The 13,766-nt window shown below is 63.1% G+C and overlaps 2 protein-coding genes across 2 annotated transcripts; both read left to right on the top strand.

Moving 5' to 3' along the window:
- Positions 1-3,861: 3,861 nt before the first annotated feature.
- Positions 3,862-9,282, top strand: PRP1 (pentamidine resistance protein 1; the record flags this gene model as incomplete). The annotated part of the gene is made up of 1 exon (XM_001467402.1): positions 3,862-9,282. One exon carries the CDS (start codon positions 3,862-3,864, stop codon positions 9,280-9,282), a length of 5,421 nt encoding a protein of 1,806 aa, XP_001467439.1.
- A 1,010-nt stretch (positions 9,283-10,292) lies between these two features.
- LINJ_31_1450 (conserved hypothetical protein) lies at positions 10,293-13,766 on the top strand (the record flags this gene model as incomplete). The annotated part of the gene is made up of 1 exon (XM_001467401.1): positions 10,293-13,766. The coding sequence occupies one exon, from the start codon at positions 10,293-10,295 to the stop codon at positions 13,764-13,766; it is 3,474 nt and encodes a 1,157-aa protein (XP_001467438.1).

Genomic DNA, 13,766 nt, shown 5'->3' with positions numbered 1-13,766 from the left:
CCACTCTCTCCGTTGCCCTGTCTCTCTCGGTGAATGTCTCACCTGACGCGCGCGCCGCGCGCGTGCCGCTGCCCGCCTCAGCGCCTGCGCGAACACAGCTCATCGCCGACAAACAGCAACTCCCAGTCCTCGTGAGCCTGCTGCGCGCCATCCCCCTCTTCCAGACTGACGGCTCGCCGGCGTCTCACCAAAGCCCCCATTCGGGGAGGACTCCTCTCGCTTTACTGCGCGCGATCTCTCCTCGACCGCTCTCCCCACCTCGCTCCCCCGCGTGCTGCCGGGCACACATTCAAGCCGGCGCCACAGCGGACAGTGCTTGCCACCTCTGTGTCGCAGTGATGCATGAGCTCTATCGTTGCTATCCTCCGACGCGCGGGCGTGTTTGAGGACACGCCCCTGCTGCTTTTGTGTGCGGCGCGACCCCTGCCACGCTCTCATCCACAGACGGACGAATGGCACTGCCCTTGCAGGCAGCTTGCCTCCGCCGCTCCGCCGTGTGACGCGCCCGTGGAGCACAGCACCCTGGAGGGCGTAGCACTTCCACTGGATGCGGCGATGCCTGATTATGAGCAGGGCGCGACGCGTGCACCAGACTCTTTCACTCCTGTGCAGTGCTTGAACACGCTGAGGGCGACCCGTGCGTTTGCTGCCGCGACGCCATCGCTGAGGTGGGCCGGCGGCGACGTGTGCTCGCGAACCGGCGTGCCGTGTTGGATATCTGCTCTGGGGCCTGCCTCGATCGGCATTGCTGCTGCTGGCTCGCTGCCTGGGATGCCGGATGACGTGGCCTGCTCGAACGCAGTGATTGCAGCCGGCAGCTCGTGGAGCCCGGGAGCCATGAGCAGTAGCACACTTCCGTGCCGCTGGTGCTTGCTGCAGTACGTGGCGGTGGTGTACCTGTGTCGCGCGAGGGTGGGTGGGGCGCGGCTTGCCTCGTGGAGCTGGATGGGCTCCGCGGCAGCATGGGCCATGCAGGCCACTGCTGTGAATCGGACGCTGCCGAATGTGAGCATGCTGCAGCTGCCGAGCGGCAAGCTCCACTGCCGTTACCCTGCCTCGTGGCCGCAGGTGCGGCCCGTAGCACCTATCGCATCGCGGGGGAGCAGCTTGTGCGGATGTGCTCCGCAGCCCGGGATGGACGCACAGACGGTGCACTTTGGCGTGGATGCGGAGAGCCGGTGCTCGGACTGTGCGACTGCCCACGCGTGCACCGCGACCACCACCCCGACTACTGCGACGACGACGACGTCCCCTACGGCATGTCTGCCGCCGCGCCGCATGTGCTGCTGCGGGTACGCGCTGACGGCTGGCGGGTGGTGCATGAGGCAGGGGCGGCGCCGCGATCTCCGAGTCGGCACGCTGCTGGAAGGAGGAGAGGTCTGCTGCGGTCTTCACCCGTTTTCCGCCCTACTCTCTTTCGGCTGTTTTCTCTCGCGCAGCGGCGGTGAGGCGGCGAGTGTGCTCTGTTTGGCTCCTTTGTTTGCTCTGCTCTGCCTGAGGTGGTCATGCTATGCGTCCGCTCTCTGCGCTTGCCACGCTCACATTGGTGCACGCGCGGGAGGGTCGGGAGCCGTGCAAGCTGCATCTCCTCATGAGGGTGACGGCCGGGCGCAACGGCAAGAGCGCAAACACGGTCCGGTAGCGAAGGGCTGCCTAAACGGGAGCTTCGGGAGGGGGGATACAGCGGACACTTAGATGTGTGGAGAGCGTCATGGCGTCACTGCAACGCACCTTGCTTCGAATGAGCCGCCGCCACTGCGCCTGCGTGCGCGGTGCACGGAGAGGCCGCGCTGGGTGTAAGGGGTGGCTTGCGGTCGCATTGCCTGTGCCACCGCGACACTCCGTGAGCCGTCTGCTGCCCCGGTGCGCACCATGGCTTTTGTCTTCTCTCGGGCATCGCTCTTCTCAGGCTGCTGTGCGCATCGCTGCGCTGCACAGAGCCTTTGCACCCGCTCACATCAGGTATGGCTGGGAGGACAACTGCGTGGCATGCACAGCTTGTGCGCGGCCGCGTGCCGTTGTGCTGCTTGCCTTGCTCCATTTACTTGGCTCCTTCTCTCCGTGCCCGCCTCTGTTTTGACCACCCGCTGTGCGTCGCCCGGCGACCCTTTCGCGGTGATGCCTCATGGCGGCAGCGCATCGGCACCACCGTCAGCGCACACAGCGCTGCGTCTCCTTCTTTCACGGCCTGTGGGTGCCTTTGAAGCCTTTCATCTCCGCATAGCTCATTGCACCACCATCGCTTCCTCCGGCGCAGGAGACGTAGCGCCGGACGGTGGCCAGCGAAGAGCGTCTGCTTGCCGTGCTGCGTCAGACTGTCTGCTGATGTTTTGTTGTGACCGCGCCGCTCCTTCGCCTCGCCCTCGCCCGCATCCTCTCGCCGCCTTGCCGCCCTTTGCCTTACCCCCGTGCGCTTGCGTGCGCGCAGGCGAACGGGCCGGCTCTGCGCTGCTCACTGGCTTGGCGCGCACTCGCTTCTCCCCACCGGTATCGGCTGCTCACCTCTTCTCCCTCTCTTTCCGCACGCTCGACTTCCTTCGCCGTCTCGGCTGCTCGACTGTCTTTCTGCGCCTCTCTGTCTCGTGCTCGCCGGCGCCGGCACGCACGTGTAGGGCACTGCCTCCCCCTTTGTTGCTGACGGCGTGTTGTTGGCCCCGCCGTCTTGCCCTCCGACACGCGCACAAGGTCGGAGCCAGACCCCCTCTTCCTCCTCCTCCTCTCCCTCGTCTCTTTCCAGCTGTCGTGCACGTTTGCCTGACGCTGCGCCGCGCTGCCCTTGCGCGCCTCGCACGGCAAGCCGGTGTTTTTGCCTGTGCACCCCGACAGCGCGTCCAGCTGCTCGCGTGCTCGTTTTGTCGTTCCTTTGCTGCGCGCCCCTCTTTCCCCCGTGCGTGGCCGCTCTCTCGCTCGTCTCTCTCGCATCACGTTGATGCCGAGGCCCGTACGGCGGCACGGCCGGATTGCGGGTTTCTCTCTTCCGGTGTGTGTGTTTCTCTTTGTCCTATGCTTGCTCGGCTCGTATCGTGCCTTGTGACGCCGGCGCACTCGCTGAATTGCCGCGCTGCCGCCGAGCTCCACCTCCTTGTGTGAGCCTCACCGTCTTCGGTATCGGCCACCGCCGCCAGACGTATGCGAAGCGAGCGGTGCTGAGGGGCAGATGTCTGTCGGCTTGCGCAGGCTCTTCTTTTTGCATGTGCGATTCAAGCGAGGTGACGCGACTCTGCCCTCACCCCACACGGATATGCATCTGATTTCTCGCGTCTTGGCACACGCAGATCACAGTCTGCGTCTTCTACCGCCAAGCATCTCTGCCGCGTTGTCGGCAGCTGTGGCCCGTTTCGTCTCCGCCGATGGGTGTGGAGCCGGGATCGCACTCACGCGTCGCTGTATGCCTGCGTCTCTCGCTCTCTCTGGTGAGGGCTCGCAGCACCTCACTTGCCGCTTCGCTCGATCTATTCTTTCTCTTTTTGTGCTGCACTGGGCCGCACCACCACCGCATTGGTGACCGCACACCGCTCCCCACCGAGGCTTCCGCGGCTGCTGCACGTGCGTGGACGGCATTCGCGCAGCTCAGCTGCCGGCATTGGCTAGATTGACCGTCTTTTTTGCACAGCCACCCGTTGCAGCGGCGCGACACGGCTGGACCAGTTTTGTGTGCCCTTTGGCTGCTTAGCCCGCTGCGATAGGCGTGCCGGCCGGCAGCTGTCGTCTCCCCTGTCACCGGAGTGCTCGCTCTCCCCGCACCACATGCATTGCGAGCCGCCAGAGCTCTACACGATCATCTTAGTCTTTTGGCACACTTGCTGCGCCCTTTCGGCGCACGCTGCATCTTGCCCATCCGAGCCTGGGCTTTGGAGATTGATGAGCAGTCAACGACCGGAGATGCCAGAAGGAGCGGCGAGTGATAGCGTCTACTCGTTCGGCGAGGTTAACCGACGGTTGTGGCTTCTGCGTTCTAATTCGTTACCGAAGGGTAGCGCTTGTGATGATGCGTTGGTGGACTGGGCTGCGATACGCGGGTTGCTGGAGGAGGCTCCGGAAGAGCGGAGCGGCGTTTTATCGCGTTACCTGCTGCGGTGGCTGAACCCATATGTTATGCTTGCGTGGAGGGAGCGGCTGGAGGAGGCGTACATGCCTCCACCACAGCGGGCGCACCGCGCCGTGTGCTGTGGCGCTCTGCTAAGCCGCGCGTTTCGCGAGGAGGAGGTTCGCGGGGGCCGCGACGCGTGGCGTGCGCGCGTTGAAGCTGCGCTTCCAGTGCAGTGTGGAGCCTGCGATGACCCCTCGGGGGAAAGTGAAGTGATTGGCGGCGATTATAACGGGCGATGGGGTGGCGCGCGCGTGGCGGCTATCAACGAGCTGTCACGTGTGAGGTTCCGTGGTGAGGAGGGTGTCCATGGACGGCTGCGGTGGGTGGGGTACGTTCGATCGAGCGACACGCCGCACACGCTTTTGTGCGGTGTGGAGTGGGACGCTGACAGCGCGTTGCCGCCGTATCGTGCGCGTGTGGCTGGTGATGCGGCTGATGAAGTAGTGCACGACGGGTGCGTGCAGGGCGAGCGTCTGTTTTACCAGGTTCAGGATGGGCGGGCGCGGTGCACGTGCGAGTACGTGCAGGATCTGGTGCCGGTTTCGACGATTGGAATCGCGGATACTGGGTGCCCGCGTATGCCTCACGCTCCGTCGCTGCTTTGGGCGCTACTCCGCACGTTTCGCTCCGATCTAATGGCGATACTGCCACCTTCGATTGCCGGTATGATATGTGAAGTGTCGACACCGTGGTTGCTGCAGCAGTTTGTGCTGTTCCTGCAGTCGAGCAAGGAGCGGGCGGAAGCGAGAAAAGGGCTGCTCTTCTTCTCGATTCTTGTGATCGTGAAGTTGGTGCAACCAGCGTTGATGAACAAGGAGATGCACCGCAGTCGGCGTGTTTCGAGCCTTTTCCGCACCTCGACACTCGCCCTGATTTTCGAAAAGTGTCTGACGATATCGCCGGATGCGCTGTCGAGACCGGACATGAACACTGGTCGTGTGCTAGCGATGGCGAGCTCTGACGTTGAGAACATCAAGGAATTTCCCACGCGGGTGATGTTCCTGTGGATGGCGCCGACTATGCTGACGCTGTACGTTGCCTACCTCTTCGTTCTCGTGGGGCCGAGTGCCCTGGCTGCTGTCCTGGTTTTTGCCGCTTTACTGCCTGTCCAAGGGGGGCTAACGAATGCTATGGGCGGCGCACAAGAGAACCTGTCGAGCTGCACGGATCAGCGCTTGCGTCGCACGAATGAACTGCTCTCCGGCATCCGTGTCGTGAAGATGATGGGATGGGAGTCGAAGTTTGTCTCGGCGATCGAAGATAACGCACGGGCCGATGAGTTGCGATTCCGACGAAGACTGCAGATGCGTCAAGTCGGGCTGTGGGCATGCGTGTTCTCTACTCCGACGTTCATGATCGCCGCTGTTCTCACTACCTACACCCTCAGCGGACACAAGCTTGACGCATCCGTGGTGTTCCCTCTCATCGCAGTTGTCAGTGCTATAACTTTCCCTGTAATGATGCTTCCGGAGGCCTTTACGTCGCTGGCGAAGTTCATTGTGTCGACGGGGCGCGTCACGCAGTTCTTGGAGTGCGACGACTCGCACATCATCGTCGAGCACGCGGAGCGCATGCTCAACAGCACAGGGAGTGGCGGCGCTGCTTCCGGGGACGCACCGCTGCCGAGTGCCGCTTCGGCCGACCTTGCAAGGGTGCTTGTGTCAGTGCCCGCCGCGCTTCCCGTGTACGAGCCGCGACACGTGGGGCTGCGCCGCGTGGCGCAGAGGATACTGTGCGCGGTGCTGCGCCGCCGTGTGCCGGTGGAGCTTCAGTGGCGGAGGGCGGCTGCTTCCCCTGCCATGGGTGAAGGCGGTAGGAAGCCTGCGCGCGTTGCTGTGGGGAACGATGATGGCGGTGTGGCTGTTGCGGGTGGTGAGAACGGGCGCGGCAGTGATAGTGGCGTGGCTCTGTACGCGATGGTGGACAGGGCTCTCCTGCGCGATGTGCGCGTGTCGTTCCCGCGCGCGCAGTTGACGGTTGTTGTTGGCGCGACGGGGAGCGGGAAGTCTGTGCTGCTGGCGACGCTTTTGGGTGCGTTCCGGTTCGAGGGGCATGTGAGCGTAGCGAAGTCGGTAGCTTACGTGCCGCAGCAGCCGTGGATCATGCAGGAAACGTTAGAGGCGAACATCACGTTCTTCGAGGGCGATCGGCGCGGCGCTGCTGGTGGCGCGGCGGTCGATAGCAATAGCGGCTCTGCGCAGGCGTTCTCGCCTCTGAGGTGCGCTGAGCAAGCTGCTGGCGCTGCTGCTGTGCCACGGTGCTTCAGCTGCGGCCGTGACGCGGCGAGCGAGCGTCTTGCGCGCGCTGTGCGGAGCTGCCAGCTGAATGCTGATGTGGCACTGATGGCGCGCGGGCTGGGGACAGAGATCGGCGAGCGTGGCATCAACCTGAGCGGTGGGCAGAAGGCGCGCGTGAGCCTTGCGCGCGCCGTGTATGCGGACCGCGACGTGTACCTGCTGGACGATCCGCTGTCGGCGCTGGACGCGCACGTTGGGCGGCGCGTGATGGACGAGGTTGTGCTGCGCGCGTTGGCGGGCAAGACGCGCGTGCTAGCGACGCACCAGCTGCAGGTGCTGCCGCACGCGGACCAGGTCGTGGTGATGCGCGAGGGCTGCGCCGTGTTTGCGGGCAGCTACGCTGCTTACGCTGCGTCGGAGTGGAAGGCGTACGTGGAGAGCGAGGAGGCCGCCGCCGCGAGCAAGAAGAGCGGGTGTGGCGGTGGTGATACTGTGGCGGAGTGCACCGAGGCCAGTTCTGCGTGGTCGTCTGCGGTGAACGTGGAGTCGTGTGTGGGCACGCGTGAGGAGCGTGACCACGCTCGGTGTGGCGGTGCCGATGGCCGCGCCAGCAAAGACGGCGGTGAGTGGGGGGAGAACGATGGCAGCCCTTTGCCGAGAATGCACTGGCAGGGCTCATGGGCCAGCGAGAACTCAGAGGCGGAAGGCTGCAACAATAGGGACTCTACGGTATGTAAAGGTGTTAGGCTCGCAAGCAGGTCTAAGGCCGCGCCGCGCACGGCGAAGGGCTCATCTGGGCTGTCTACGGGTGAGGATGCAGCGGACGGCGGCGACCTGATGACTGCGGAGGAGAAGGAGACAGGGCACACACCGTGGAGTGTGTACCGTGCCTACTTTGAGGCGGGCGGGGGCGTCCCGGTCGCAATTCAAATTGTGCTGCGCTACTTCGTTAGCGAAGCGCTCTCGACAGGCTCCAGCGTTTGGCTGACGCTGTGGTCAGTGAACTACTTTGGTTCTTCTCTCTCTACCAACGAACAGCTTGGCGTGTATCTTGGACTCGTCTTTGTGGTTGCTGTCACAGTGTCTGCCAACGACCTGTTTATTTTTCAGTTCGCTCGCCGCGCTGCCTGCCGCTTGCACGCCATACTCTTGTACACGGTGAGCTCAGCCACGCTGACGTTTTTTGACCGCACACCACTGGGTCGCATTGTCAACCGGTTCAGCAGGGACGTGCACGTCCTTGACGATGAGCTGCCGGCGAACGTGATTCCCTTTTTGGGCATTACGGGATATGTCATGACGTCTTTAGCAGTGACGCTATACGCTTCACCGCTTAGTGTGGTCGTGGTGCTGCTAGCGGCTTACGCTTTTGTGCTCCTGCTCAAGTTCTACGCGACAGTGGTGCGTGAGGTGCGACGGCGCAGCAGTGTGGGGCAGTCTCCGTTGCTCTCGCTGCTGGAGGAGGTGGTGCACGGGCGTGCGACGATCGCTGCATACGACAAGTCGCACGTGCTATTCGCGGAGGCGCTCCTGCGGCTGGACCTTGTGTACAGCTGCACCTACGTGGAGAAGGTTATGACGTTGTGGCTCGCTATCCGAATCGAGTACATTGCGTCATTGGCCGTTATTGCTGTGGGGCTGATCGGCGTTGTGGAGAAGCTGGTAGAGGCGTCGCCGGCGCTGCCGGAGGCGCGCGTGGGCCTGATCTCGCTGAGCCTCACCATGTGCCTCGATCTCAGCTGGTCGCTATCTGCACTCCTAGACCTTGCTGCCGCTGTCGAGGCGAGCATGAACAGTGTGCAGCGCGTTTGCCACTACATTGATCACGTGCCGCAGGAAGCGGCGCTCCTGGAGCCGCGGGACGCGTATGTGGCGCGCGCTGTGGCAGCGAGTGGCGGCAGCCGCAGGGGAGGAGGCGAGAGCTCCAGAAGTGCGAGCGACATCGTTGTGGCTGCCGGCGGTGATGACGACGAGGCCGCGCCTGCGCGACAGGGTGTTGCGGCAAGGAGCGGCGCGTTTGGCGCGCTGAGGCTGGAGCACGTGGACCTGCGGTACCGGCCAGGGCTGCCGCTGGTGCTGCGCGATGTCTGCTTTGCGATCGCCCCTGGGCAGAAGGTGGGCGTTGTGGGGCGGACGGGGAGCGGGAAGTCGACGCTGCTGCTGGCCTTCCTGCGGCTGGTGGAGGTAAGCGGCGGTCGCATGCTCGTCTGCGGGCGCGACGCGCGGACGTACACGCTTCCCGCTCTGCGGCGGCTGTTTTCCATGATCCCGCAGGATCCCGTGCTGTTCGATGGCACGGTGCGCAGCAACGTGGATCCGTTCGGCGACGCGACGGACGAGGAGGTGCGTGCCGCGCTGGTGTCTGTGGGGTTTGTGGGGGTGGGCGGCAGCTCAGCTACCTTTCCTACAGCTTCTGGACTGCCGAGCGCTGCATCTGACAGCATGCCTGCGTTGGACACTGTGGTGCAGGGGGGCGGGTCGAACTTCAGCGTTGGGCAGCGCCAGCTGCTGTGCTTAGCGCGCGCGCTGCTGAAGAAGGGGAGTGCATTCATCCTGATGGACGAGGCGACGGCGAACGTGGACGCACAGCTGGACCAGACGGTGCAGCGTATTGTGGCGGAGCAGTTTGGCGCGTACACGGTGGTGACGATCGCGCACCGTCTGCACACGGTGGCGGCGTACGACGTAGTGCTTGTGATGGCGCGCGGGCGTGTGGTGGAGATGGGGAAGCCGCGGGCGCTGCTGGAGCGTCGCGACTCCGTGTTCTACGGTATGGTAGCGCAGAGCGCAGCGGTGGCTGATTCCCGTGAGGGCTTGTCGCGGGAGGATGCCGAGGGTGCGGCCAGTGGTGCGCGTTCGCGTGGCGTCAGTGACGGGGGCGCTGAGCTGGGGGCGGCTGGGCGCGAACACCGCGTGGAGGCCGCGGTCGCGTCGCTCCTGCGTCAGTGCAAGTGACTGCGCATTTCTGCAAGTCTTCATTTCAGCGAGGCAAACCTCCCGACCGGTAGTGTGTCCCTTTTTTCCCGCTGCTCTTATTGCAATGCCGTGTTGTTCGATTGCCTCTTGGCGGAGGGGTGGAGAAGCTTGAAAGGAGAGAGACGATGCGGCGCACGAGGACTCGCTAGCGATCCGATCGGATGAAGTGATTGCCATGCTGCTTTTTTTTTTGGCCGCGTCGAGAGGTGCTGCGAGACGGGGGTGACATCGCGGCAAACATGTTCATCGGTTCCACGTTGTTTCACTCGCTGAAGGCAATGACTGGCATCAAGGCTTGCCGTTGATGACGTCATGTGAGATAGCAAGGACTCTTCGGATTCTCTACCTTTCGCTCAAGCAGGCTTGCTTGCCATGCGTGCTGGTGGCTTCTCATGTCAGTGCCCGGTTTTACATCTGGTACGTGTGACACGTGTGCGTGCATTTCTTCAGCTTGACTTTTTCTCATACCTCTTCGTCTCTTCTTTCTCTTTCTGCTCGTCTCCGAAATACTGTCGCTCCATATCTTTTCTTCTCACCTCTCTTGCCCACGCCTTGTACTCACCGGAGCCGTCCCCGTGATCGCCCGCGACAACTTGCTCCGCTAGCGCCCCTCGTCTTGCCGACCAGCTATAGCGTAGAATGCACAGGCGCGATTGTTTTCTTCTCTTTTTACTTCTGCGCGCCAGTGCTACCCTACTTTTTCAACATCGTATTGTCAGTCGCGTTACGTGCGCCTGGCTCATTCACACCCATAGTCTCGCGATCCGTTTCTCCAAGGCTCCCACTCAAGCCGTGCTGAGAAGCCGGAGCTGTCACGCCTCAGCTTATACCAGTGCGCGCGACCTTATCCCTCTGCTTCTCTGTAGTTGCGCGCTGCATCGACCTCACGCGACCAGCGCTCTGTCAAGAGCAGCGAGGCGCGATTTCTGCACGGATCCTCTGCCTTTACGTGTTGCCGAGCTCTTTGGGTGGCCTCTAAGGACATACTCATGGGCATCTCACCCAGTCGCGAGGCGCAGGATCAGTACCTCGATGAGCTCTGCTATCGAAAGAAGAAGGCATGGCGGGCCGACCGTCGCCGAAAGGAGGTGTCACTGCTGCCGCTGACGAAGAAGTTCATGCACTTCGTACAACCCGACTCGGCCACGTCTCTCGACTCTCGAACGCCATCCAATTCGGGCAGCCGCAACTCCAACACGGATACAAGCAGCTCCCAAACGTCACGCAGCTCACGACGCGACTACTGCCCTGCGCAGTTATGCCTCGACGCAGCTCCGGCCTCGTTGCCGTTCGTGCAACAGCTGTACAACGCCTACCGAGAGCCAGGTACACAGTTTTACTGCCGGAAGGAATCATGGGGGACACTGAACGCGCTCCCACGCGACCTATACTACCCTACAGTGGAGTCTTTCTACGCGGCTACAGTCAGCTGCTACGAGGGGGACATGTACGAGACCAACGAGGATATGCAGCGGGCGTACGACCAGCAGAAGCTTGCATGCCAGCTCCGAGCCTTCGGCTCGATGCAAAAGGGCGCAGCGCCGACGCGGCGGCAGAAAAAGTCTACTCAGGGTCTGCAAATTCGACCGACGCCGTGCGCCATCTGCTTTGAGTACCCTACCAGCTCCATAGCCCCACCCCCGAGAGAGGGGGCGGACGCGTTTTCGGCCGCGAACGCCAACCGCTGCGGCGCCCCGCACGGAAGTGTGGTGTTTGCGCCGCACTGTTCCTTCATGGTAATTGGGTTTGTCGGACTGGTGCCGGTGAGACGGCAGAAGACGAAGGCTTCGGCAGAGTCCTTCCTCCGGCCACCGGCCGAGAGCGCCGGGGACGAGGGAGAAGGCGAGTGCACTGGCACGCGAGATGAGCCCGCCGAGTACGAGCTGGTTGCTTTCATCTCGAAATCGGCTGGCGAGCAGCATCTCGGTCGTGCTTTGTTCCAAGCAGCATTTCTTTACGTGGATCAGTGTCGCCGTGCGGGACTTCCGGGCAACCCGCCCCTGCCGAGCACGCGCTTCTCGTGCTTCTTGATGGACGTGCCTTCCCTGTGCTTCCTGCGCGAGGTGCGTCTGCGGTGCGCGGAACTGCAGTGGACGCGGCGGCTGGCGCGAGCGTTGCGGCGAATACGCATTGCGGCGCATCATTTAGCGATTGAGATGAACAACGCTGTTGCATCGGAGCTGTGCGCCTTTATGGCGGAGTGCTTCCTGAAGCTCGACTTTCACCCTTCGCCGACGCCGCCGGTGTTTCTGTTTGCCGGCTTCGTCGGTGATGCCGGATCTGCCATGGTGGTTGACGCGAACGCGGCTTTCCCTTCCGCAGCTATCCACGCTGCCCCGCTGCCAAGCTCTGCAAGTGCGGAAGTGCAGGTTTTGCTGCAGAGCAGGGCGGACAGTGAGGGGCTCCCTGGCCACGGTGGCGGGAGTGCATTGTGCAGCGGGTCTTGCGGTGGTGCCAAGGAGAGCTCCAACGGCGGAACGTTTGGTTCGGCAGGGCCCGGCGCTGCAACGGTGAAGCTGGTCTGCGTTGTGGGAACCAATCAGCTGACGGTCGGAAAGGTGGTGTATCCCCACGCGACGGTGCTCGAGCGGGTTGTGCAGGTCGGCACGGGTGCCTTTGTGGACGCGGACTGGGCTGTGGCACAGGATTTGTCAGGGCAGGAGATGCTCGCGACGGATTTTTACGACCCGGACCCTGAGGACGCGCGGGACTACAGCGTTTGCGTTCGACCGCTCGAAGAGCCAGGCCCGCGGCTGACGGCGGTGGCCTCGGACGTTATCTTGTCGTGGTCGAAGAACTTGTATGTCCAAGCCCGTGTAGCGGATACCTCAAACAGTCACTGGGTGAACTCGTACCCGCTGGACTACTACACGGCGACGAGGCTCAAGGTGATGCCACCTCCCCAGACTGAGGACCCAGCTGCAAGACCGTCGAGTCCGTCGCCACTCTCCACCGTAGCACCCGCAGCGCCATCCAGGACGCAGGGCGGCAGTGACGGCAGGGTGCGCTCCTCTCCACTCACGGCGTCAAACGTCAAAGCCCTCTCGCGCGCCTCGCCTTGTGGCAGCAATGGAGGGCACGCTGCCAACGGTAAGGATGCCGCTGACGCCGGCGCCAACCCGTCCGCGTCCCCCGAGGCCGCTACACGCGCGTTCTATCTCTGGGAGTTCGAGCATCAAGGCCGCTTCTACACGATTGGACTTGTGCCCAACTTTGCTCGAGCTGTTCAGCGAGGGCGAGGCAACGCGGTGGATCGCGACGCCTCGAACCTCCGCAACAAGAACTCGAACCGGGAGAGGAACGCGCCTACAGCGGCCTGGGCTTCCACTGGTGGCGATGTGATCACGAGCGCAGTGGACCCGATGTCCGAGACGGATATAAGCTCTGCCGTGTCGCAGCACAATGAGAATAGTCGTTCCTACAGCGATCGCAGCTCCCGGAGCGGCGAGACGTACCACACCGCGGGCTCGTCACACTCGACGATAAGTAACCTTCATCTTGCCAGTGGCCGGCGCACCGTCCGGCAGCGTCGCATGCTCCTCTCTCTGGGGACAGGCGAGGCCTACGAGAACGGCATCCCCGTTTCAAGCGCCATTCCTCCGGTGAGTGGAAGCTGCCATTCACGCGCCATGCCCGATACTGCAGGCTCCATTCGGAATGCGACAAACGCTTCCATTCACAGCGGCGGCGGCGGCGCAGGCATGACTAGCAAAATCTTCAATGCCAGCGATGAAGCAGCCGCTGCTCTGCCTATGAGCAGCGGCGGCAACGGCACGCTGAACTATGTCGGCAGCGCTCACGAGAGCAGCGCCGCATTTGGGAGTCACCCGGTCTCTGGCGATGGTGTACCTCCCCCACATGAGCTGCAGCAATTGAAGAGGTACGTGAACACGCCATATGAGCACTCGCGCCAGCAGTTTCAGCCTGCACAGGCGCTGCAGCGCCGCCTGTCTGATGGTGTATCTCGCGGCCTTCCGCCGAAGAGTGATGCGCGCTTGTTCCCTCAATTGCAGACTGGACTCGACCCGGACGATGACGGCATTGCTGGAAGCGACATCCCCTCTCTTCACGGATTTGGCCCAGGCGGCTACTCGGACGGGCTTGCTGACTACGCTGTCTATGAGGGATTGGGAGAGATCGGCATCTCCCCTGCTGAGTCCGCGATAAAGGCAACAGCGCCGACGGCTGGTAGGAGGACGCTGCAGCCGCCACCAACGCAGCAGCAACAGCAGCCTGCTGGGGAACGGAAGGGCGACGGCCGCAGCGTTCTCGGGCCGTCTCGCGTGCTGGCCGACAACGGAAAGGCGGGCACTCAGGCCGCGCTGGTAACCAGCAATCCGGGTGAGTTTCCAATGATGCCGCAGCCCCCGGTGCTGAGAGTGGCTGCGCATCTGCAAGAGGTGAAAGACGCGGATGGCAAGACAAAACTGCGATGGGACTGGCGAAGCCTGCATGAAAGGTAG

This window comes from Leishmania infantum, chromosome 31 (assembly GCF_000002875.2).
Source record: "Leishmania infantum JPCM5 genome chromosome 31".
Lineage (NCBI taxonomy): Eukaryota > Euglenozoa > Kinetoplastea > Trypanosomatida > Trypanosomatidae > Leishmania > Leishmania infantum.
The sequence above is the reverse complement of the archived record's forward strand: the minus strand, read 5'-3'. Positions and strand labels throughout refer to the sequence as shown.